At 36.6% G+C, this 27107-nt stretch overlaps 1 protein-coding gene across 1 annotated transcript; it reads left to right on the forward strand.

Moving 5' to 3' along the window:
• Positions 1-15129: 15129 nt before the first annotated feature.
• Positions 15130-21485, forward strand: LOC126975847 (uncharacterized). Its single transcript, XM_050823892.1, has 5 exons — positions 15130-15322; positions 15425-15537; positions 16878-16982; positions 18919-19092; positions 19474-21485. The coding sequence occupies exons 1-5, from the start codon at positions 15208-15210 to the stop codon at positions 19540-19542; spliced, it is 576 nt and encodes a 191-aa protein (XP_050679849.1). The 5' UTR covers positions 15130-15207; the 3' UTR covers positions 19543-21485.
• Positions 21486-27107: the final 5622 nt, after the last annotated feature.

Below are 27107 nucleotides of genomic sequence, written 5' to 3' on the forward strand. Positions count from 1 at the left end.
TTGTTTCTGAATAAAGCATTCTTTAAATGTATGTACACAGGAATTTAAGCGAATATTAAAGAAATTTTGACTATTATAATACTAATACCAGGAATAAATATAAACTTGAAATACATATACTACTCATAATATATCGACACACACATTTAATAGCCGAATTATTTCTGTGACCTGGTGTAGGTGTAGCTAACACATCGCCCAAATTACGTAGATAATATGTGTAATCTGTATTTGTGTAAAAATTATTATCTACATTAGTATGACGTCTAATAGGTTCACACATTAATGAAGTTAAAACCCACACACGGTAAATAGTTTCAAAGCCAAGTTATACAAATACTTTTTACCTACGATTTTATAATTCGTATAGGGCGAAGACGCTATCTAGATTCATCTGGTTATAGACTAAAACTAAACGTAAACGTGTATTACTTAAATACGCACGCAAAAAGTTATTCTTCTTTGGCGTAATAAACAAAAATGCCTTAAAAAAATATTCCTCGAGCTATTTTACAACATAAATATAAAATAGAAACAATGAAAATATTATTATACCGCTAATTTAGTTAAATAACGTGTAATTAAATTATATTTTTATATATAAAAAAGAATTGCTGTTCGTTAGTCTCGCTAAAACTCGAGAACGGCGAGACCAATTTGGCTAATTTTGGTCTTGAATTATTTGAGGAAGTCTAGAGAAGGTTTAAAAATGTGAATAAATATGAAAATGCTGAGAATGAAATAAAAAACAACAATTTCGTTTTTCCTATGATGGGTCCCCCGTCCGCGTCGTTGAGAAATCAAATTGAAAGAATAGTTTGTATAAATGAATAACTAATTAGAATTTTTATATCTTTCCATCTTTCTCAGGAGGTAAAATATAAACTTAATTTTTGCTCAAATAAAATTTAAAAATCAAATATTTTATGAACGATGAATCTTAAGTTTTGTCATAAGGAATAAAGATTTTTTACAAGTACTACGAGCTTAATCATGTGTGTACGCAGACGAAGTCGCGGGTTGATCCCTATATGATGATGCTAGTTAATAATATAAAAGGGAAATTATGTTTTTATTCTAGACTTTGTTTATATAAGGAGATTATATATTTTAATTATATATTTAGTTTTTGTTTATTTATTAGTTAGTTCAGTTCAGTGAGTTACAAGGGGTTCGGTAGCTGAAGTATAATGGTTGTTATAGAGAGATAGTAGACCAGCAGCTAACGTCAGGGTGTCGAATTTGCTTGGATTTTGAAAGAAGCACACGGATTGTTCACTTAAGAAGGATATACCAACTGCTTGAGTTTCCGCCAATAAGAGGTTCGGAATCGCAATAAAAGAAACCGTCAAACATGCTTAAGTGTTATAGTGAAAATTATATAAAAGATACAGTAAATATTGGACCCAACTTATCAGTAACAGGGCATTTTGCATTGCGTTTGATTGTTTGACATCTGAAAATTTTCTGTTTTGTTCTATTTGAAGTGAAGACGTTTTTCAGCGCGCTGAGCACTTTTTTATGGTTATTAAACGAGACCTTCATCATCACTATCATCATCATCAGCCGGAAGACGTCCACTGCTGGATATAGGCCTCCCCCAAAGATCTCCACGATGATCGGTCCATCTTGTTGGGGGCCTACCAACACTGTGTCTTCCGATACGTGGTCGCCACTCCAGGACTTTACTGCCACAACGGCCATCTGTTCGTCGAACTATGTGCCCTAGCCACTGCCACTTCAGTTTCGCAATCATTTGGGCTATGTCGGTGACTTTGATAAAATGAGACTTTACTGCCGCAAAATTCCACCTCCGCCGCCACACGCCACAAATTAGAATGACATCCCCACCAGATGGTTGTGTTGCATTCCTCCACAGAGCGGTTTTCAAGGAATTTCCTAAAAAAAAAAACAGGAATTTCCTTCCACGTATAACCAATCTGTGGAATGAGCTTCCTTGTGCGATGTTTCCGGGACGATACGACATGGGTACCTTCCTTAAAGGCCAGCAAAGCTCCTGTGATTCCTCTGGTGTTGCAAGAGAATGAAGGCTGTGATCACTAACATCAGGTTACCCGTATTCTCATTTGTCCTCTTCTTCGATAAAAAAAACTGAGCCGTCACGCTATGTAACGCTTTTGTCACTTGGTGTTAATAATAATAATAATTCCTTTATTTCAGGCTACAAGGCCCATAAAATAAATACCTTATAGTCTATATATGATATATAACTCAAATCTACGTCACATTTTCGCGGCGATGTGAGGCGCGGGTTCGGACCGAACCGTTCTGTAGCTTCCGGTGATCGGCGACGTCCGCGATACTTGCGGAACACGACCCCCTTCGGCCACAGCTGCACGTCCAGAAATGTCGATATATGTTCTGTCGGGACGCGAACAACAAAAGAGTTGAAGTCTACTGCGTGACGCGTCAACAACTTTTCGACCCCCAACCGGAACCTTGTCTTCTCCACCAAGTACTGAACAATGTCGGAGGCCTTGGTGGTGTGGTGAAAGCGAGAGACGTAGATATACGTCGCTGGGATTACGGGACGCAGGAGCTGGTTCTGTCCTGTCGGTGCTGTGCCACATTGGTTGTGTCTCCAATATCCCGAGGTCTCCTCTTCTTCCACCTTAATGAAGCCATCCTTGTCGGTCAGACCCTTCGACACAGTTTTACAAGCGGGTTCCTTGCGGGCGTGCCCGCTTCCACTCTCTGTCCGCAGCACTGTCTGCTTTCTGGGTTGCTGGCAGATGGCAGCAGAATAGTTACGTTGAGGTGTTGACTTAACGACAGCAAGCGACACCTCCGAGAGGGGAGGAGGTGAGGGACGGGCGGCAAGTAAAAAAAGTTAAACACAAGTTTGGTTTTAGGCTAGCCTCTGGCTTATAATATTGGTATTATACAGACATATCAATGACAGAAGCGCTCGCCGTCACTCAGATCTATAAATATAGACATTCCATTCATGTTAGATAAATATAACTCAAAACAAACCTCGGTCTATTTTCACATTATGAATAGCTGTTTCAATTTGATATCGCAAATATTATGACAAATTCCGTCACTACAATAGAGCTTACATAAATCCCACTAGATTATTCTTATGCAACACGTATTCCAGTACTTACACGACATTATAAGGTATTTATATTCAGGTTTTCTCCGATATATGCGCCTGCGCAATTCAAATCTATTATTACTGTCTTAATCGAATTATTTTGTGAGCCTTTTACTAGTAAGTACTTTCATGGTTCTCTTACGGCCGTTCCCTATATACTTTCTACAGATAAATGACTACCTTCTACTGTCAGTAATTAGCTGTCAATAATCTGAAGCTGTCCCAATATACCCGATAAGTCATTCTTATCGCCTTATATTGGCACGCGTGTTTTGAATTTTCCATACAAACTTCTATCGCTGGTAAGCTATACGACATCCTATTTACAGACAGCGTGTACGGATAAGGTGAGTTACCGTCGAGAAGCTTATTAGGACAGAAAAGTCAACGATAATTACGTTTTTTATCTCAAGTAAGAGATAGACTGAATATTGGGAACGGCCGTTAGTAAATAGTAAATAGTCTCACATGAAATGACTGATTACTGAGAAGAATTGACAAGATAAAGCGCGTACACCTTCCTTAAAGGCCGGCAACGCTCTTATTATTCCTCTGGTGTTGCAAGAGAATGTGGGCGGCGGTGATCACTTAACACCAGGAGACCCGTACGCTCGTTTGTCCTCCTATTCCATAAAAAAAAAGATACTCAAGTAAAATAAAAGAGAAGAGGTAAAAATGGATGGGAGATCGTCTACCTACTGAACACTAACGGTACCTATCTAGTTACATATTAAACACGGCCATTAAGGAAATGTACAATTTTTGTTCTATTCGAAGTAATTATATTAATTTTAGCTTTGTTAACTTGTTTTTGCCAAATTTTTTCAACTAACAGAATTTGACCTAGTATTTTAATACTAGGAATAATAAATCTGCAGCCTTTAAGGCATTGTTACCACAATGTGGGACACTTAAACACTAACTAGGCCGGCAACGCAACGCTCCTGTGTTTCCCCTGGTGTTGCAAGAGAATGTGGGCGGCGGTGATCACTTTTAATAAATGAACTTAACTTTACGTTCAACGTTAAGATGTTAAAGAAATCAGGTGCGTAATCAAATAATAGCTTATAATGCCTACTACTCGGCAAAGTCGAGTTAGTCAGTCTTTTGTGGGGCGATGTATATGCTTTTACAAGAAGATCCCAGAAAATTTGCAAAACAAAAGTATTACGTTATTCAGAAAAATTGTTAAAAATTGTTTGTGTGGTAAAGGTTACTATAACATAAATGACTTTCTTAATGATATCACAGATTGGGAATGGAGCGGATTTTTGATGAAAAAAAAGCCCGCTGAGTTTGTTGCGCCCATTCTTCTCAGGCCTGAGGCATTCATTTTAGAATAGGTGGTAGTTTTTTTTTATTTTCAATAAGTGATGTCACATCCTATTTTGAATAAAAATATTTGGATTTGAATATAATATTGATTCCATCTGATACCAAAGAATATATAATAGAAGAATATATAATACAAGCTGAAACAGAAATGAAATGAAATGATTTATTTGTATGAATGAGAGATTTCTTCATTATTGAGAAATCAACCGAAACGATTGATTTTTTTAAATATATATTACCCATCCGTCGTTACTTATACCGCATAGATATTTCTAGGTTTTAAAAATATATCCTGTATTCCGCTGAATTAACTAAACTCAATGATGAGTTGCAATTTATTTTAGGTACAAAATACATAAAAATATAAAAGCATTGTTTTTACCTACTCTATATTTTAACGTTGGCCCCTCTAAAAAAATATGGAGTACGACGGCCGAAAAAACCTAGTTGTTTCCACAAATAAAATTTGAAAACAAAGTTTATGAACGATGCGGGGCTCGAACCCACGACCTCTGGCGTTCCGTGCCAGTGCTCTCCCAACTGAGCTAACCGTTCGAGAGACGTCTCATCATAAAATCTTGTATGCTTTTTTCAACTCTCAGGTTGTGGCTTCATCTACAGGATCTACTTTACAGTTGCTAATCTGCTCAACCCCAATATTTGTATATTAGGAAATTGACTTGAGATGTCGCTCTTGTAAATCTAAGCAATTTGTTATGTTTTTAAAGTGATAACCCTAACTTCTAGGATTAATACACAAATAAAATTTGAAAACAAAATTTTATGAACGATGCGGGGCTCGAACCCACGACCTCTGGCGTTCCGTGCCAGTGCTCTCCCAACTGAGCTAACCGTTCGAGAGACGTCTCATCATAAAATCTTGTATGCTTTTTTCAACTCTCAGGTTGTGGCTTCATCTACAGGATCTACTTTACAGTTGCTAATCTGCTCAACCCCAATATTTGCATATTAGGAAATTGACCTGAGATGTCGCTATTGTAAATCTAAGCAATTTGTTATGTTTTTAAAGTGATAACTCTAACTTCTAGGATTAATACACAAATAAAATTTGAAAACAAAATTTTATGAACGATGCGGGGCTCGAACCCACGACCTCTGGCGTTCCGTGCCAGTGCTCTTCCAACTGAGTTAACTGTTCGAGTGATGTATCTTCATAAAATCTTGTATGCTTTTTTCAACTCTCAGGTTATGGCTTGCTGTTTTCGTTAAGAAATTAATATTCTTTCCCCCACGTTCCAGGAGTGTGTTCGTCTTTTCTTTAAATTTCCTATTCCGGGTTAAGCTTGTGTCTGTTCCATTAATTGTTTTTACTAACTATTCCGGAATCTAATATTGACTGCGTGAGACTTTCGCACTATTGCGTCAGGTATGTAGCTCGTAACGGTGATACGCTAAAAGTTGAAATGTGAGTCAAAATACACAACCGACATATTGGTTTGATTAACATATTGTGGACAATATGACGACATGTAAACTGTGATTACTGGCAAAATGATCTCCTTGAAGAGAGGAATATGATTATAATAAAATAAATTAAAATGCGTCTTTTCTGTGGTTTCATGTATATTTCTTTAAAGTTAACCCCAGTTGTCACTAGCACTGGGTGCTAGACCAAAAGAACAAAATTTTCTACCAAAGCAAAAAAAAGAATGCTGGGAGAGTTTCTTGCGCCGCTTCTTCCCTTTCAGAGCACCATTTGTTTCCGAAGCGGTAGTAGTATCTAGTAAATAAAGAATTCTAAAGGAATCAGTTTTGAGAAGATAAATACCTTTTATGCCTTTAAAGACACTTACATAGTTATAATGTTTTAACAAGATAGCATAAATGCTACTACTAACTGATAAAAAGCGCTTATTAGCACGTGAAAGTTAGAGCTCGGCCGGCACTCCGTAGCGGTCCCTTTGTACAAACTACGTCATACTTCGTGTTGGCACTGGGCTCATCTCGTTCTATGTCATAAGCTTAAGCGATTATGATAATAATATTATTTATGTTTAAGGTTGTCGATAGATAATTACAGCTAAAATCTCATACTCAAATGCATTTTGGGTCAAAAAATTAAACATATTGTGAAATTATATATTTACCACCACTTCAGATGAGTTGAACTTTAATGAGAAAATGTGGTAAAAATGCATTGCTTATTTTAAATACATTTCGTAAGAAAAATTTAAAAATAACGTCAAAAGTTATTGAGTGCAGTGGATGCATCAATTTACACGTACTGTAAATAAATAAAGGTATTTGAGCATTTGAAACATTTGAGTTTGTTAGGGCAAATATAGCTTTAAATTTAACAATAGATGCAGGGTTCTCGATAACAAAATCATCCAGCAACCACAAGATGCACTGGTTCATGAGTATGTCGCATGGACCAGCCATCGCTTCCTTCAAACCTTGATCTGCTGAACGACCATTGGTTGTGGCTTCACTATTGGAGATTGTTCGCGATGAACAAAGAAATGATTGATATCTTCTTAAAGATTTATATTTCGTCTGTCTTAACAGGATTAGATAAAATAGTTCTTGTGTAGTTGAGGTGTCGTGTGCGAGTAGTTGAAGTAGAAGAGTGAATGAATGAATGTTGTATTAGACAGATAGATGAAGGATGAAGTATGATTGACAGAGTAGGTAAATGGAGTAATATTAGAGTAATTGTTTGATAGGTTTAGGTGTATGACTCGATATAATAATAAAATTAAATTTAATCCAGTCGACGATAGGAAATCTGGCGTCGACAGAGATAATAATAAAAATAGCATACGAAAACAGTGCTGTAAATTGTCATACTTATGACAAAACAGAAGCATGTCCGATATACTTGTACCGGGCAAGCCAAGTGTCCTTGACCGCTATAATCGCGTCAATTGTACCACACAAAATAGCAACAAGGTGCTAAATCCACGCCAACAAGCATGTACACTCGTGACGTCCCTCTGAGCTTCCGCCAGTTCCGACAATCAGGACTATGACGTCAACCGTGACGTTTCCGAGAAAATTCATTGAAACACTTTTCAAAAACTTTTCGTGTTAGTCATAATTGCAATGCAACACGCAATGCTGAAATTTAACAGAAACATGAGGACATTTTAGTCTGAAATAGTGTTTTAACATAATTATAACATACCTGTTGTAAGCTAGTATTTAAAAGGTTTTATTTCTTGTTGATTCTGGTTAATTTAGTAGTTTTCCGGTAGTAGGAATTGATAGAAAATTAAACTTTCGATTAGACTACAATAATGTGTTTCTTTAACCTATTGTTTTTTCTAAATGTTAGTCGATTTTGACTCAAAAGGCAATCTAAATAATTTAGCCTTTAGGATCCCTTTTAATTGCATCGGGACATCACTGAGCGGCAACTGCATTAGGTTCACTACTTCCTGTAGGAGGTAACTAGCTGTGGAACAGTGAAGATATTAATTAGTTTTTTACTTATACCGAGAACTTTTGTCCATCCACGTAAGTAACAATATATAATAATAAGATTGATGATTTGAAAGTTCAGTGAAAATCATTTTTATTTACCCACATTTTTTACAGAAGAGAAGGATAAACGGTCAACTGTTGGTATGTAATCACCGTGACCCAAATTTCTTTGTAACACCAGAGGATTATTCAAATTAAATTTAATATCCAAATTTATGAATGATGCGGGACTCGAACTCGAGACCTCTTGGGTACCGTCTGAGCGCTCTTACTAACTGAGCCAAGTTTCTTGCTATGTCTGTAACACCAGAGGAATCAAAAGAGCTGCACCACTGAATCTTCTCAATTTTGCTGTTATTCATCTGGTTAATGAACCCTTTGATCGCCCGTTACGAAACATGGCATGAATGCTAGGTTATTGTAGTGTTATCTACTACTAGTTCAAACCAGTTAAGGTAAGGTTAGGTAAAAATACTACCCTGTATAAACAAGATAATTTTAAAACGTGAAAACATAAATGAATGATCTGCGTAAGCTATGCTTTAAATTTTAAGCAACTTGTCCATAAAAAACTTTTAACTGATATCGAAAGTGCTTTACCTAATCATTTAAATGGCATTAATAACTTCTTCATCAAACCAAAAGTATCTAAAATTTTGTTATCAAGTACTCCCATATATTTAACATGTATTTATTTCTTACCAAATTTTGTGCATCAAAATAATGGATCCCCATACGAATTGTGTTCTTACTTTGTCCACTTAGAGGTGATATTTCCGAATATGATCTTATTACTGCTGACTTTTTTTTATATAAGAGGGGGCAAACGGGCAAGAGTCTCAAGTCATGGGAAGTTGTGAGGCAGCCGCCCATGGACATCCGCTACACCAGGGGTCAAGAAATTGACAGTTGCCGGTTATGAGATGGGGAGTATGCTTGGTATGGTACGATATGGTATTTATTTATTTTCATGTAATCTACAGCATCACATTTTATATACAATACTAGCTGACCCGACAGACGTTGTTCTAATAAATAAAGTAATGTTTTATATGAATTTGTCAATAATATATCATCGCATCAAAAATTACTTCGTAAAATATGCACCCTGCCGTGTTAATGAAATTGTTTCACAGCAGAACTGTCAAACCGTGCGTCAATAAAGTCTCTCATAGAAATTATGTATGGACACATCAAAGGAAAAACAAATTTGTTGTTTTTATATAATTTTGCAGCATTTTACTATTTATTCACCTTTTAAACCTTCTCTGGGTTTCCACAAATAATTCAAGATCAAAATTAGCCAAATCGGTCCAGCCGTTCTCGAGTTTTAGCGAGACTAACGAACAGCAATTCATTTTTATATATATAGATAATTACATTATAAAGTAGAAAAATAAGGCGAAAACAGATTACAGTATATAGGTATTAAACAAAAGAAGTAACATTTTATGATTTAAGCAAGCCAGAATAAGATAACAAAATATTAACAATTACTATAATAAGCTACTTAGAAAATAAGCATTACAAAATAAGGTTACAGGAGTGTGTGTGCGTGTATGTAAGGTTGTGTGTAGTGTATTTGAGGGTGTATGTGTGTGTGTGTTTGTGTGTGTTTGGATAATCGGGCTAATTTTCGCAACTCGACGACTGTGCGCCTATTTTGCGTGTGTGGGAATATATTTGTTATTCCTGCCACCCCAATTCTTCCAGAAACCTTAGCAACCTCTTCTCCCTCGTAAAGACTTCTGGGAGTGTGTTTGGTGTACCAAGATGTTGAGCCCGGTAAGTTGCTACACCTGGACAATGCAGAAGTACATGTGCAGCAGTTTCGTCTGCCACCATGCAGGCCCTGCACAGGGGGTTGTCAGTTATGGGATATGCTTTAAACTTGAAGGAAGTCGTATTGGTTCGGGAAATGTGCAGCCAGTACAGAGGCTGTGCGAGGCAAGAAATCCCTTGCAACATGTAATTTAGGGTACATTGAGAGTTTTAAATAAAATAAATGGTGATCAACATTGAAATCCTAAATTTATTCGTAGTACCGTCGTTACGCACACCATTGCGGCACACGTCCCTCAATATGTAGAGCGTTGCAAGCTTACGCAGCGATGAACATTGAAATATGTAATTTTCTTCATACAGCTCATTCGGAAGGCAGATTTCCACACGGAAGAAGGAGCAAGAAACTCTAAGGTTGCTCTTTACAAAACATCTATATTACCTTCATATTTAGATTTATATGGACTACGTACGAATTAACACAGTTAATTTGCGAACTGTCGGAAAGTACCGCGTTATAATTCCTTACTATCCGGTTACATGTTTTTTTTATTACGGTTGTTACTTTGTTACGGTGATAATTATTTTAAAAAAAAAGACGTGTGGCACTCGGGGACTGCCACGGTAAAGCTATTGCTTAGCATTTTTTATCAACTTATGCAATTATAATTATTTATTTATTTTATATATGCGGTATTTTTTTTTTGATAAAATTATTTTTAATAAAAGCAAACGGGAAGTGAGTAAAATTTAACTTGCAAGATTTGATTACAGACAGACAACGGGACAGGTGAAACTAAATAAAAATTCTTGTCATAATAATAAAAATTAAAAAAAATCAAGATGTACCAACAACAGAAACTACAGAATTATTAAGAACAAAAGTCAAAACGAAACAATGTTACCGTTAAAAACAAAGCAGTGACAGCACGAAAATATCACGACATGTTTATGTACATGATGAAACGGTACGGTAATGAAACTGCAAACCGTACTGACGCAACTGTTCGAATTTGAGAGGGTGACGGAGGAACGGGAGGAGAATATAAAGAAATTAGCTTTAACATACATTTCCTGAGTAACTGTAAGTATAAATATTGCTCTTTGGTAACAGTCAGTCCGCCAATAGTCATAAAAATCTTTTTCGTGCAAAAATAAACCTGTTTTCTTAGATTAAGGATTGGTCTCCGCTACGCTCTAACTAGATACCGCTGGCGTAATAGAAAAGTGCGTACTCGGGCGTACTCGAGCTAGTCTCGAACAATGTGTGACGTTGACGCATCACGTGTTCTGTTAAACTATGCTAATGATTGAAACTAAAATTAAGGTTGGAAAAACTTTGTAAAAATAATAATTTATAGTACAAGAAGTAAGAAAGTAACTTGGATCACATATCAACAGTAGGTAAGTATTTTGTAATTAAATACTTTCAATGTAAAAGGACACGAAGCGTATGTTACATAATTGAGTGTCAAGATGCCACGCACACAAGCATCTAATAGTTGTCATAATAAAAAAGCTATTGTTCTTAGGGAGTACAGTATCTAGTTGCAGCGCAGCGGAGACAAATCCTTAATCTAAGCCTGATTTTATGATTTTAAAAGAATTATCAGCAAAGTGGGTCATGACTCAATTTTAATAATATATTGTAAATCACAGTGCAAAATGTATTTTTTAGTCTTTATATTTGTTTTTAAATAATTTACGGCAATGTTGATAAAATAATATTTGAGCTGTTCAACCTGATTCCTGCCTCCGAATTCCACCTTCGCACGACACGCCATAAGTTAGGATATCATCCCCACCATCTGGATGTGTGGCGGTCCTCCACAGTGCGGTTTTCAAAAAGCTTACTTCCACGTACTACAAAGCTGTGGAATGAGCTTCCTTGTGCGATGTTTCCTTTGACGATACGACATGGGTATTTTCAAAAAAAACGCGTACACCTTGCCGGCAACGCTCTTGTGATTCCTCTGGTGTTGCAAGAGAATGTGGGCGGCGGTGATCACTTAACACCAGGTAACCCGTACGCTTGTTTGTCCTCCTATTCTATAAAAAAAAAGTTCCACTTATCCCTCATCACGCCTTTCACCGGCGCTTAGAGTTGTTCGTGATAATGGGCGTTAGTTCTCTCAGTCACGTATTACTTAAACATGTCTCAAGTTGCATCAGCTCTAAGCATTTTGTTAATGTTAACGTAACCTTTATTATAAGGCTGACAGATTTGTTTGGAATCAACCTACATCAAGTCCTAACCAATGTGTAAATAGTTAGTCATTTCAAAATACCAACTCGTCATAATTTATTTCATTGTTTGCTTTTGATAGACAGACATAGGACACGGACGAGTAAAAAAAAGGACTCCGTGTCACCTTACATAACAATGAAGCACCAAAACAAGCCGGTAGACGTGTAAATACATAGCCCCACGCACACACTTACACTAATACAAGCCGATCCGCCATCATCAGTTTGCGTCGCAATAAAATATTTTGAAAATGCCGTCTTGCGTTGTGAAAAAGTGTAAAAACAATACTATAAAAGTATTTGTGGCCATATATGATTATTTAAGGGAGAAGAAATTGTGTAACTAGTATCCCCCGTAACCGCACACACACTAGCATAAAGGTGCTTCACTTGTTAATATCACGGCGCGGAGTCCTTCTTTTTTTCTCGTCCGTGACATAAGAGCCCATTAATTGTTCCTAAGTATGTAGCTGGTGTATTGTTAAAGTGCTTTCGTATGTATGTTACAACTGGCTTGAAAATTGTATATGAATCCGTTTATAAAGACTTATTAATTTTTCTTGTTTGAATGTTACAAATTAACATATGAACTATGCCTTATTCTATTACACCTTAAACGTTTTGAAAAATATAAATACCACTGGACAGGCTGTTCCATATGTTTGACAGCAAAATTTTTTGTGCCTCTTTGAAGCGACACTCGCGAGCGTCCAGAGAACTAATTATGACGTATAATACAAATGGCTGCGAAGGAACGTTCAATACTCTGAATTATTTTTGCATTTTGAATTAATTTCGTTCGATTTCCGTGCTATTTATACTTCAGGAATCAATGTAATAAAGTACACAACTTTTTTGTAAATAGTTTTCCTATTGATATTTGTTTGGCTGCGTCATTCATCACTAGTTTTAGTTCCGCAGACTCTCGCTACATGGCCAACAGCGCCAAAATGGCGGATAACTAACAGGCATAAAAATACTTTGACAGTCGCCATTCCAGTGGTAAATAGTAGAGGTCAGTGCTTAAAACAGCTCTTCTTGTCGAGCATTGGACAATTTTTACAATTTCCAATTGACACATTGTTAAAATTATGATCAATTGCATTTGTATTCCCGACTACATCATTATTCTTATAATGCTAAGGGAGAAAGCGAAATGCGATGCGAGAACGAATAAAAAAAAAGGTGATAAAGTAAAGCCTCCTGTTTTATCTCGCGACTACAAATTTGACCTCCAAATGAATCACCAAGTTTTATTGACTGATCCTTGACACACGAGCCATAAGGTACAAGTTTTCTCCAAGTAGGTAATTATATTAAATTTTATATTATACAATGTTCCCACTTTAAACATGTGCATGCACCCTTTGCGATGAAAAAATATGTGATATGAAATTCAAATTCAAATAGTTTTTTTTAAAATAGAATATAAAATCACTTATTAAACGTCAAAAACTACCACCCATTCGAAAATTAATACCACAGACCTGAGAAGAACGGGCGCAAGAGACTCTTCTTGCTTCTTATTTTTTTTAATAAATTTCAATTCAATCAAAACTATAATAAAAATATCCTCACGGTGGTCGCTCAAATCTGTGGATATCATTAAGGAAGTATTTACGATATAAAAGTCTTTTAACAATGAATATAATATTATAAAAAAAACACTATGATCCCCAAGCGACTCACCCTTAATCGACTTTATCTAAACGAGCGTTGTATAATCGAACATCACGGCTCAGTCTCATTCAGTGCTCAGCGCACCGCAAGTTATCATATCAAGTTGAATAACACAAGACCCGCCGGTCACAAAACATATATAAGCATATCACTGACAGATAAACGAAATATTTTTAGCTCATAGAGTGTATGAATCACATCACAAATTGTGTGCTACACGCGTATGAGTGTCATAATGTTACGAAATATGTACAACTTAGAATTACTCAAGATTTATCGGTGGAGATTCCATTGATGAGATGCCAATGTTGAATGGTACCTATGCAAATCAAACACACCTTTAACACTTGGATCTAAATGATCGGCCGTAAATCGGTAGTTCCCAATATACTATCTACAGATAGAGATAAATTACTACCTTCTACTGTCAGTAGTTAGCTGTCAATAATCTGAAGTTGTCCCAATATACCCGATAAGTCATCTCGCCGTCTTATCGCCTTATATTGGGTAGCTTGAATTGCAATTTCCATACAAACTTCTATCGCTGGTAAGCTATACGTCGTCCCATTGACAGACAGCGTATAAGGTGAGTTACCGTCGATAAGTTTATAGGGACAGAAAAGTCAACGATAGTTACGATTTTTATCTCAAGTAAGAGATAAACTGAATTTTGGGAACATTGGGCCGTTAGTCATGGCATAAGGCCATAGGGTCAAAGTAATATTATGTTATCAATTTAAGCTTGTAATAACCATTGCAGACAGTATGTTTCACGATTGACAATCAGACGCACAACTTCACAGATAATTTCTGTGCAGTTAAGTCGATACTTCGTAACTTGTTAAGTAGTACAAGTTTTAAGTGTATTGCTTGTGAATTTTTTAATTGTAATTTAAGTTTTTCGTATACATTCTACATTAAATGAATAATCGCATAATTAATATTTGTACATTTAAGCAATCATAATAAACAATCAAAGCGTAAGTTATCATGTTTCTTGTAATACGTTTATCTAAACTCAAAATTTTAATATTATATGGCGTCAAACTAAATCTTGCGATAATGCCGCGCGATAAGGCATCGATCTGTGACGTTTGCCATCAGGTGAAATAAACGCTTTGGAATTCCCCAATTTCCGACCGAGTTGTGCGATTTGATCCATATCAGTATAAAAATCAAACATCAATATCAACTGTGTAATTAAATTGGCTTTGGATAGTCGATGTGAAAACGGAGATTGATGACGAGATCGGATCGATTGTCTCCGGCCGGCGTAGACCGTGCAACTGGTAATCCCGGGCGGAACCGGATGGAGAATGCAGCCGAGGAAAGACCCTGATACGTTGATCCTCGCAACGGTGACGTAGTGAACGTATCAGCTGTGCTAACAGCGACGAGAGGCGGCGCCGTGGTCGTGACGTAAGCCGCAGGCCGCAGCCAGGCACGAGCCCACCTAGCACCGCTGACTCAAGCTTTATAATAGAGAACCGGCGCCGTAACCACCACAAGACCACAGACCGGCCGACGAGCAACACGTCTCACTGAACCACTTGAAGAAAGTGTCTCGACTTGACTGGAACTGCGCGAACACAACTATGGCTAGAATATTGTTCTTAATGTTTGTTTTGGTGATCGTGAACGGACACAAGCATCACCCAAAGTTTCCAAAGTTAGTTGCTTCTGAAGAAACCGAACAGCCTTATAAGAAAGGTGAATATTTTTGAGTTTAGAAAAGTGCGAAATGCAAATGCTGATGCAACATGTGACATAGTTAAGTGATTGTGAGTGATAACGTTATGTGTCTTATTGCAGTGGCCTGCAACAGCTCCCACGACCGACTGAGGAACGAGATCATTGAGAAGTCCAGGTGTGGAGAACCTAAGGAAGTTTTTGTAGAGCTGAAACTGCCAGGATCCTATCTACAGGTAAATAACTAACACTAACTAAAAAGCAAATTTTAATAATTTTGACACTCAATAAAAATGAAAGTAAAGCAAGAATAATTAATTAATCAATAATCACTTTTGTTAAGTTTAAATTTTTTTCCACGCATCCTCACATGTTATCATTTCTTCAATTGATAACAGATTTTGTAATGATTAATTTAAATATCGTGATAGAGCTAAGGAACATTCCACAAATATGTCCTTATCATCAGCAATTGCCAACTCATTGTTGATATTTAATTATGAAAGAGGACTATTTAGTTTTATATTATCAAAAAAAGCTTAAATCTTAATATATATAAATTACGTGACACGTTGTTTGGCCGCGATGGGCTCCTAAACTAATGAACGGATTTAAATAGGGATTAGTTCATGGAGTGCAGTTTAGTCCAACTTGAGAGATAGGATAGTTTTTATTTCGATTTGGGTCCCATAATTATTTATTTTCAATGTTTGTTTTGTATGGACATATTTTCTATGAGAGAATTGAGTAACGCACGGTTTGACAGTTCCACTGTGAAACAATTTCATTATAACAACAGGAGCATGTTATACGGAATAATTCTTGATTTTTTGAAAGATTGTTGACAAATTCATAAAAAACAGTATTTTTTTTATTATCTACAGAACAACGTCTGTCGGGTCAGCTAGTATAATATAATTATTAGCTCTACCGTATTTCAGTTGCCTTTTCATTCATTGAATTTTCCGCAGTCTATGTCAAACTCATCTGTTCACTTATAGCTTAGTATAGTATATAAATATAACAGTCGTGAGCTAAACTATTCCAACTATCTAGAAATTTATATTGTAAACGATCATTATTGAGCTCGGTTAACAATATATTCTTATCGTATAAAATTCGTTGCACAAAACTAGGGAAGTCCCCATTTCCTATATTTATCGATACTCTAATCGATATTCTAGCAACATTAGCCAAATAGTTATTCAGTAAAATGCCACGTGATGTAGCCTATGTTTACTTAATACAAAACTTTTTCTTTTGAACATTTTTAAGTTTGGAATGGAATGGGGAAAAGTTATGATAAAATTATAAAATATCGTAACAATAACACAACACCAGTAGCTTGTAATCCATAAAAATGCCAGCAATATACTTTTATTGTCTTTTTTGTGTTATAAAATACTTATTAAAATATGAAGCGGACTTCCCCAGCGCGAAAAATTACAATAAATAAGAATATGATATGAATAAATTGACCATCGCCACGGTTCAAACGTACGAACATCCGCGTGTGGTCATTAATGCGTGAGAAAATTCGGTCCTGTGAGCTGATGACGTTATTGTGATTACCCAGGTGATGCCAAGCTCTGTATGGGTGAAGCGCTGTGTGGGACTGTGTGACTACGACGGGCCAGGCTCCCAGTGTGTGGCCATCAGGAACTCCACTAAACCAATACCGGTGAGTTACTTAATCCCATATAAGAATGAAGCCTTAATTAATGTATACATCTAGATAGACTCTCTTGCTGTTAGGTAAGGCATGAAAACAGGTCATGTACATGACAAGCTACGTCTTACACTCGCGATACGTATGTCACGTTGCTGAAAATAGAGGTTAACTGCTCGCCGCTATTGTTTTCGACGCGTTAATAGCTGTCATAGTCTATCTAGACGTATAAATTATCTAAGATTGAAGCGTTTAAAATTAATGTAATTGAATTCGCTTTCACGGGCACAGTCGGGAAATTTGACTATGGAATGACGAAAAGATGGTTTAACTAACTAACTAAACTAAATAAATCCTTGTTCTTGAAAAACTAAAATTCTCTTGCAATACCAGAGGAATCACTGGAGCCTTTAAGAAAGAGTACGCGCTTTTTCAGAATATACCCATATGGTCTCGTCCCGGAAACACTGCACTAGGAAGTTCATTCTACAGAATATATTAAATCTAGAAATCTATCTAATAGTTTTGTTGCTCTGTGAACGTGAATTAAGAAAACTTTTTTATCTACCGTCAATTCCGACCTTATTCCTGGCAGATAATATTCGGAAATTCTTTTGGTTACTGACTCATTCCAGCCTGAAATACTCTTGCTCGGGGAAACCCAACAATCATCGTGACCATAGAAAGTAATCAGCTAAAATGACAGCAATAATGATAAAATATCAATCTTTATATTACCATCTTATCATAAAGTGTGCCTGCGCTGGTAACTTGCATCCTCATAAAAAGCGATTTAATTAGTTATTTCTTTCCTTGGACAGTACTTAGATGTTCTAATGCAATTAAAAAATACTGGCTTATCATAATAACAACCATACTTATTCGTGTTTTAAACTGAAGCCTCTGATTTACGGCCGTTCCCAATATACTATCTACAGATAGACATAAATTACTACCTCCTACTGTCAGTAATTAGCTGTCAATAATCAGAAGCTGTCCCGATATACCCAAAAAGTTATTCTTATCGCCTTATATTGGGACGCGTGATTTGCAATTTCCATACAAACTTCTATCGCTGGTAAGCTATACGTCCTCCCATTGACAGACAGCGTGTACGGATAAGGTGAGTTACCGTCGATAAGTTTATTGGGACCGATAAGTCAACGATAGTTACGATATTTATCTCAAATAGGCCACAACCACAGATAGACTGAATATTGCGAACGGCTGTTAGCGATCACCACATTTGAGGACACAACATATCACAGAACCAACTTGATTTATCCTTGACACACTTGTCAAGTTACTCAGTAAACCGCTTGCGTAAACGATTGTTTTTCGTGATAATGCTGACATAACAAAACTAACCTTAGATACAATTAGAAATAGACAGGACTAATTACGTTTCACGGACGTAATTTAGTTTCGATCAGCCGTGGTTCCGACTGTAATTGTATAAACAAAAAATGTCCTCTTTTAAACTTAATTAATCAACGTTGTCGGTCTATCTATAATAAAGTAGCAATCTGAAAATCTAATATATAAAATTCTCATGTCGCGGTGTTTTTAGTTAAACTTCTTTGAAACGGCTTGACCGATTCTCATGAAATTTTGAGTGCATTTTGGGTAGGTCTGAGAATCGGATAACATCTATTTTTCATCCCCCTAAATGTTATGGGTGGTCCACGCCAATTGTTTTTTTTTAAATTATTTTGACATTTTATTTTAAATTTGTTTGATTATGAGTCAGCATTAAAAAAAATTCACCCACCTACGCTGAACAGTTACTTTTTTTATCGCGATTTTAATATCGGCAATACAACGTTTGCTGGGTCAGCTAGTATCTAATAAAATACCTCTATATTGACAGTCTTATACTGGAGTTCTTTACTTTTTTACTACTATATATATATATTTAATACTAAAAGCTGTTCTTTCTTCTGCTCAGGTTCGGATTTTTAATCTGAAGACCAACAAGGAGTCTTGCTCGACCATCGACGTAGAGGAACACGAAGCATGCGGTTGCTGCACTCAGAACTGTCCATCCCCGAAAGTGTTCAACCCTCGTAAGTGCACCTGCCAATGTCCAAACCTGGAAGAGAGACGAAACTGTCTCAAAAAGGTTAGTAAGATGATGGATGTCCGACTAACGTTGGTGTGGAACGGCACGCATGCATTTGAGTCTTAACATTTTGCTTATCGATGTTTTATTTTATTTTGCCTTAACGTGTTGCACGGTTTGGTAAATACGGAGCGACATTTCATCTGCCGTTTATGCTGACATCCGTTGTCTTACTCAAGCTTTATATGTTATGTGTTTTGTTATGTTTATTTTAGAATAATTTATTACTAAAGCTGGTTTTATGACAGCGAAAGAGAAGAGAATTCATTGTCCCTTGTTCTTATTTTGATCAATGTGCAGCAATGGTCATTCTAGATTCCTGTCGTTTTGCATTTTTAAGCTTTATATGTGAAGGATTTCAATGTTGTTTTTTTGTTGCAGCGCAATTCGAATATGAGGTGGAATCGGTCTAAATGTTCTTGTGAGCCTAAAAGGAGAACGTTATGGTGAAGAAAGCCAGTGATTATAACAATATTTACATTTGTTTAATCAGCTGTGACAGATTGAGACGAGGAGAAAGAACGCACAATATGATCCCGCGGAGACGGTACATAGATATTGTGTGTGATTTTAAGAAGATCCCAGTATTATTGCTTAAGTTTGGAATAAGTTATTATTGTTTCGGAGAGACAATAGCCGCTACTCAAACATTAACGTGACTGATAAGTGTTGTAGATAAATAAGTATTGAAGCAATTGACAGTATTAGTTATAGTAAAATTTTAAAAACATGGGACCAAACTGGTGCTGTGACATCGTAATGTAAGTACTTAATAGTATATAAGAGTTAACCGTATTCATTGTGAATTATTTAAAACTATTAGTCGCTTTTTTCCTTTTTTTTGTACTTATTTCGTTTATTATTTAGTATCTCGCAGTATTCACAATGATTGTTCGTCGGATAAATAGATATAATTGGAAATCAATTTAGGTATTGTATTAGAACGCGTCAGTATGTTAAATACAGAAAAATTTCAACGCATTGTTAATCTGATGAATGAATGACGTGAATTCAGAAATCACAGTGTTCCGGTATGATCCGAAAATTTGGTAATATTACACCAAATATGACGTAATTCTAGGCTATTTTATTTACGTTATCACAAACGCTTCTTAACGTTAATGAAGCACACGGTGTATGTGTAAATTGTATAAAATTAGACAGTTCTGAAATCCTTGCACTACATAAAATCAGCTTCAATTTTTAGCCAAATGATTTGAGTTTTCTTTAGTGTTAATTCTGCCAATATTTGAGGATGCCTCGTGTAGAAGCGAAACACGTGTCGAATTGTTTAAAAACAAATATTGACGGAATTAACACTAAAGAAAACTCAAATGATTTGGATAATTACGGATTTCGGCAAAGTAACGCCTACTTGAATAAATTTTAAATTATTAGATCAATTTTTATTTCATTAATTGTGAAGTGTAAGGCACATGTTACTGAAGTATATAACTTTAATGAAGTATCGATTTATTTAGTATTATTATTATTGAATGACATGCCTTAGCAGTATTATGTTCGGGCGTTTTGTAAACGCAATTCCTAAAATGTGATATTAAAGTTCCTTAGGAATTATTATAAGGCATTAAGTTAATGTAGATTTAATAGATAATTATGAATTATAATCGCCTAGTCAATTAGAAGGTTGAATAATTTATTTTAATATTAAGGTAATAAATAATTAATGGCTCTCTTTTTAAGCAATATGTTTTAAATGTTTATAATCTGATGCTATTTAGGTTGGGTGTATTGTGTTAGTCTTAGGGACTACGCGCACTTATTCAGCTCTTTTCAGCTTTTGTCCGTAGAACACAACAATTTTGTATGGAGACGTGTACGCGTCGAATCAGCTTTCCGCGTCCATTCTGCTTTCGCGGCAAACCAGCATAAAATCAGAATAAATGTGTTTTTATTATGCGAATGCTATAGAGAGCATTCGGCGCTGTTCCGCCGCGTACAGCGCTGTTCGCCGTCGAATGCGGCGGAACAGCTCTTTACAGGGATGGTTCGCGACTCCTTGTCGACAAGTTGCGACCTGTATTTCCTGCATTGATTTGACGTAATCATTATGCACGCAAAGATTGAAGAGTGCAGACGTGATTTAAAGTTCCGTACGCGGCTGATAGAAGCAGAGCTGTATAAGTGTGACCAAAATCGTTCAGCGAAACGCGAATGGAGCTGAATAAGTGCGCGTAGTCCCTTAGTGTGTCCTAAGTTATAGCGTAATGTTAATGTTAGTGCCAAAGGCGTGAATCTCATTGTTAAGTCCTTCCTTTATTACATAATGTATTGTATTTATTGTAAGTTAAGCTATCAGAGCTTTAAGTGATAAAATCACGCTAGACATAAGTTGAAAATTACATTAAATAAATTTGTACTTTCTTTTCTTATGAACTTGTTTTATTAGAAATGCTATCAACATCACTAATATTACTAATAGTCTTACATCAATCAGTATCTCTCTGGGAGCACGTGGGCATAGAATAAAGAAAATTTAGAAGTTTCAGTTAGTTAATACCTTTTAAAGAAATAGCTACTTTAGCGATGCAGTAATAAAAATCATTTTAGATTAGTTCACTCAGCCCGCAGCAACGGTGTACTTACGACCGTTTTCAATAAGGTATATCTAGTTACGGATTCATTGCTGTCGCCGTTTACGGCCGTTTTCAATAACCTATCTATCCTTAGTTTAACTTACGGATACATTTTTGTCACCGTTTAATGAAAAGATCATATCTATCCATAATTATGTCTAACATAGTTGTATTCCAATGATTTAAGTCGATAGGTTATTGAAATGTAAGTAAGCGTAAAAGGATAGATTTGTGTTACCTCTAGTAAGTTAAAGTAAGGATAGATAGGTTATTGAAAACGGCCGTAAGACAATACATTGATAATTGTTTTACACACACAACAACATGTTTGTGCAAACGAAAAATCTTCTCTGAAGTGTTATGGTTATTATGATATTATCATTCATGATAGATACAGATATAGGTACTAAGTCGGTATAATACCTAGGTCCTGCATACTAGATTGGCGTACTATTCTTACACGAATATATTGGAATTAAAGGAATTTCTGATGCTTGAGATTAAAAATCTGCTTCGTTATGAGTACCTACCCACCCATTATTATTATTTGAAGAGGGTGGCTATTTCCTGGTCCTAAAAGATTCCTAGTAACACCGCGTCCAGAATTGGACTATTGTGTTCGCCACTCAAACTAAAGCTCATCGTCAAGCCCTGCCGCCTTTACGAACCGCAGTAGTTCCTTGACGCGAGTGTTGCAAACACTATCTGGTGGCACGAAGTAGTCACCAAAGATTGTGTTACGCTTATGCATTAGTGGGCCGCAGTCGCAGAGTAGATGAATAGGTGTTTCATCATCCTCAAGGCAGAACCTGCAAGCTTTGTCGCTTTTGATGCCGACCACACTGAGGTGCTTGTTTAGGCGACAGTGCCCGGTTAGCATCCTAGTGAGTATGCATAGATTTTTCTTGTTCAATGATAGGGCTTCATTCGCATAGCTACTGTTGATTGCCCTTATCAGTGCTTTAGAGTGGTTTAAACCTGAAGAGTTGTTCCAGCGTTTAAGTGCTTCTTGTTTACATTGGTTACTCAGGGTGTGTCGGATGGCGCTCTTGGGCAGTCCACAAATGGGTTCCGGACCATATCGGACTGCTTTAGCCCCAGCTCTTGTGAGCTCATCGGCCATTTCATTGCCTATGATTCCAGCATGCCCTGGGACCCATCTGATAATCACTCTGTTTTTCATGCCTAATGAATTCAGGCATTCAACGCAATTATTGACTGACTTAGACGACGTCAAGTAAGCGTCTAAAGCCAACAATGCTGCCTGACTATCAGAGTGAATGTATATGTTATGATTGAAGTAGCCTTTTTGGATATTGGTTTCAGCGCATTCCAGGATGGCGTACTGCTTGAAATATGGAGGTAAAGCTTCCCAGGTTTGTGCTGGATTTAAACCTGGGGCGTTCTCCATAGACCCCACAGCCGACTTCATTTTCCATTTTGGACCCATCGGTGAACCACATGAGGCTCCCGTCCTTCCACGTGACTTTGTTGTTCATCCAGTCGTCCCTGGAAGGTAGTTCCACGATATAGTGTTTAACAGAGATTAATTGTGGAATCATCTGATCAGGTAACATGCCTAATATGTGGTCTCGCAGAACTGAGTCCTCTAAAGTCCTAAGCGTTTGCGACATCCAGTTACATGAACCCCCCTGGGCGATTGCCCTCAGCATGCTTGCCTTCGCCTCTTGCTGTATGAACAGTGGAAGAGGCGGTAGGTTTAGCATTGCTTCAATGGCCACACCAGGAGTAGACGTCATGACCCCGTTTACCAACATACAGGCAAGCCTCTGCAGGCTATTTAGTCTGTCTGCAGTTGTTTTCTGGCTGGCTTTGTTCCACCACACAATGGAGGTGTATGTGATTATTGGTCTCACAATTGCTGTGAATAGCCATAGGAGGATCTTGGGGCGCATTCCCCAATGTCTCCCTACCAGACGTCGACATACACCCAAGGTTGTTTCAGCCTTTGTCACGGCTTTGTCGATGTGAGAATTCCATGTGAGTTTCTGGTCGAATGTGACTTCCAGATACTTAACCTCAGCTGAGAATTCTAAAGTAGAGCCGTTCAAGGTGGGTGACTTCAGTTTGTTAAGTGTCCGTTTCCTCGTGAATGGCACAATAACAGTCTTTCCTGCGTTGACTGACAGATGGTGTTTAACGCCTTTTGCAATATAGAGCTTAGTAGGCTTTGGCAGAAACATCTGACGATAATAACTAGGTCGTCTGCGTACCCTAGTGCATCAATCCTGAGTTCTGCCAGCTTACTAAGTAGTTCGTCTACTGCTAGTGTCCATAGAAGTGGCGAAAGAACGCCACCTTGTGGGCAACCTCGCGTAGTGTATAGCTCCAGTGATGTCCCTTGGAGGGAGATTAGAGCTTTGCGATTTGAGAGCATTGACCTTACCCATTTGACAGTGGTGGAGTCTACATTTTTGTTAATTAGTCCCTTCACTAGCGTGTCTGTCGGGGTATTGTCAAAGGCGCCCTCAATGTCTAGAAACGCACAGAGTGCAATCTGTTTGTCTTGTAACGCCTTCTCGACTCTATCCAGAAGTTGTAGAAGGGCCGTTTCTGTAGACCTACCTCTACAGTAGGCGTGTTGAGAACTATGAATGGGCTTTAGGCTTACCCACACATGCTGACTTGTAAAAATAAAATAGTTTTCTGGCCTACTTACAGAATATATAATATTGTAGCTACTACTCCGTAGTTGCTCCGTAGCACCGTAAAATCTTCTCGTCCCAAATACCACAGTGTCTGAAGACGAAGGTTTTCAACCAGTTTGTGTTGCCAGTGATGACTTACTTAACGCAGACGTGATCGCTAACTATTGGTTTAATGAGAAAGCTCATGGTTGCTCAGAGGGCAATGGAGAAGGCTATGCTTTGAGTTTCCCTGCGAGATCGAATCAGAAATGAGGAGATCCGTAGAAGAACCAAAGTTACCGAAATAGTCCAAATGATTGCAAAACTGAAGTGGCAGTGGGCAGGGCACATAGTAAACTCGAATGGTGGCCACGTACCGGAAGACGCAGTGTTGGTAGGCCCCCCACAAGATGGACCGAAGTGACGATCTCGTCAAGATCATCGGAATACATTGGATGAGGGCAACGCAGGAAAGACCGTCGTGGAAATCTTTGGGGGAGGCCTTTGTCCAGCAGTGGACGTCTTCCGGCTGGTGATGATGATGATGATCTACTACTAAGATCTAGCCTAAACCTATTTAAAACGTCATTTCTTCACAAAGATAGGCACATACCCAACTGGTAATTATTAAATTATTATCGAATAGAAGACAACCCTAACGTCGTCACAAGAGTTACGAGATAGAAAAAGAGGCAACCTCTAGTGATAACTGTATAAAAGTACTAATTAATTATTTGACTAATCTTTTAATGTTTCTTAATTTTCAAACTCCACTATCTTATCTAATCTGGGTCAAAATGTATCAATAATAAATTGCATAATACACGGGCCTCAAACTTCTTTACGAAGTCAGAAGAGCCCAAGATGGTTGTGAAAGACGTATCAACAGATAAATGGTTCTCGTTTCTTAAAAAAAATTTTCATGTTACGAAAAAATGTATTTATGTTAGTACCTATAGTCATCAGTTAGGGTTAGCACTAGCCAACCGTGAAATAAGTAGTAATAATTTTAAAGATTATCTTCGTCATCAATTTCACAAACCATTATTTTAATTAAATTATTTATTTTGGTAAATTGCATCACAAACATATATATTGAAGTACGGAAAGTAATGTGAATAAATTCAATTACAATGCAAATAAATGCAACAGTCTACCGATCCTCTCAAGTCTACCTGTTGTTTTAAGATAATTCTTGGATATAAAGGTAAGGTAAATAAGTAATTAATTAAATTACCAATGACCATACGAGGAGAAGCAGAACGAGAGAACCCAAGAGGTCACGGGTTCGAGTCCTACATCGTTCATAAATTTCGGTTACAAATTTAATTTGTATAAGCAATCCCAGATAAAAAAAATAACAAGTTGAAGTAGTAAATAAATACTAGATACTATTGCCACCAAAACATTCTTCTTTTAGAAACTAAAAATATTTTCTTACCTCAACTTAACTCGATCTTACTCAACTTAATCAATAATAAGAATCTTACCTCAACTTAATCAATAATATTTCGAAAACGATAATATAAATTAAAAAATCACAAATATAAGTTATAACCCAACATGACAGAGACATTATCAAATTAATAAAAAAAATATCAATTAATTATCACCGGATGCGCGCTTATCATTTTCCTTAAGCTATTCACAATAAAACAGATGGCAAATATTCGATCTTCAACCTTTCCGAGAATCTCAGCAACATGTGGGTCTTACAATATATCTACGGATAAACGAATGTATTTAATTATTAAATTACTATATTATGGTTCCGAATGAACCTACTACGGCTGAAATACTTTTTTTATTGAACGAGAAACGAGCATACCGATCGATGCTCTGTATGTTCATAAGCACATTGAGGAATTTTCTAGAAACTGTGACATTCATAATGTTAACACGGGGAACAAACATAATTTATGCCTACTACTCGGTTGGGTCGAGTTAGTAATTAGTCTTTTGTCGGGCGATGTATGTGCTTCTACAATATGATCCCAGAAAATGTACTAAACAAATGTGTTACGAAATTTAAAAGAATTGTTAAAAATCGTTTGTATGGGAAAGGTTATTATAGCATAAACGATTTTCTTAATGACACCACGGACTGGGAATAAAGCGAACACCCTCAGGCTCTTTAATTATAAATGTTAATTGTTCGATATTACATTGTAATCCATATTTTATATTAAAAAAAAAAAGCCCGCTGAGTTTCTTGCGCCCATTCTTCTCAGGTCTGAGGCAGTCTCTTTTGAATGGGTGGTAGTTTTTGACGTTCAATAAGTGATTTTAAATTTATTTTGAATAAAACTATTTAAATTTGAATTTGATGGTAGGTGTTCACCGCGGCCAATACGTTATTATAACACCAGAGGAATCACAGGAATTGGAAAAAATACACGTGGCGGGTGAGGATCGAACTGGGAGCTCCGAGGTGAGGTCAACGGATAAAACTATTGCGCCATTGATACTTATTATGTTGCCAAAGCATTATTTACATCTATGGAAAAAGCTATATATTAATTATATTTTTTTAAATCATAATTAAAAAATATTTTTATTTCATAGGTAAATCATATTACACATGAAATAGTTATGTCATTTTTTTCGTACAGCTCATTTCATTTGAGAAGAATGAGCATGAAACTCTGAGATTGCTTTTTTTATTATTATATTACAGGTTCTTATTTTGTAATTTACAAATTAAGATTTTTTAATCTTAATTTGTAATTGAAATTGAAATAATTTACAAATTATTTCAATTACAATATAC

This window comes from Leptidea sinapis, chromosome 38, assembly GCF_905404315.1.
Source record: "Leptidea sinapis chromosome 38, ilLepSina1.1, whole genome shotgun sequence".
Lineage (NCBI taxonomy): Eukaryota > Metazoa > Arthropoda > Insecta > Lepidoptera > Pieridae > Leptidea > Leptidea sinapis.

What these genes read in the sequence shown, in the direction of transcription:
- LOC126975847 (XM_050823892.1), top strand. Translation starts at nt 15,208, where the DNA reads ATGGCTAGAATATTGTTCTTAATGTTTGTTTTGGTGATCGTGAACGGA. An exon ending in TGCCAGGATCCTATCTACAG is followed by an intron (nt 15,538 to 16,877) that starts GTAAATAACTAA and finishes GTGATTACCCAG; the next exon opens with GTGATGCCAAGCTCTGTATG. An exon ending in GACGAAACTGTCTCAAAAAG is followed by an intron (nt 19,093 to 19,473) that starts GTTAGTAAGATG and finishes TTTTTGTTGCAG; the next exon opens with CGCAATTCGAATATGAGGTG.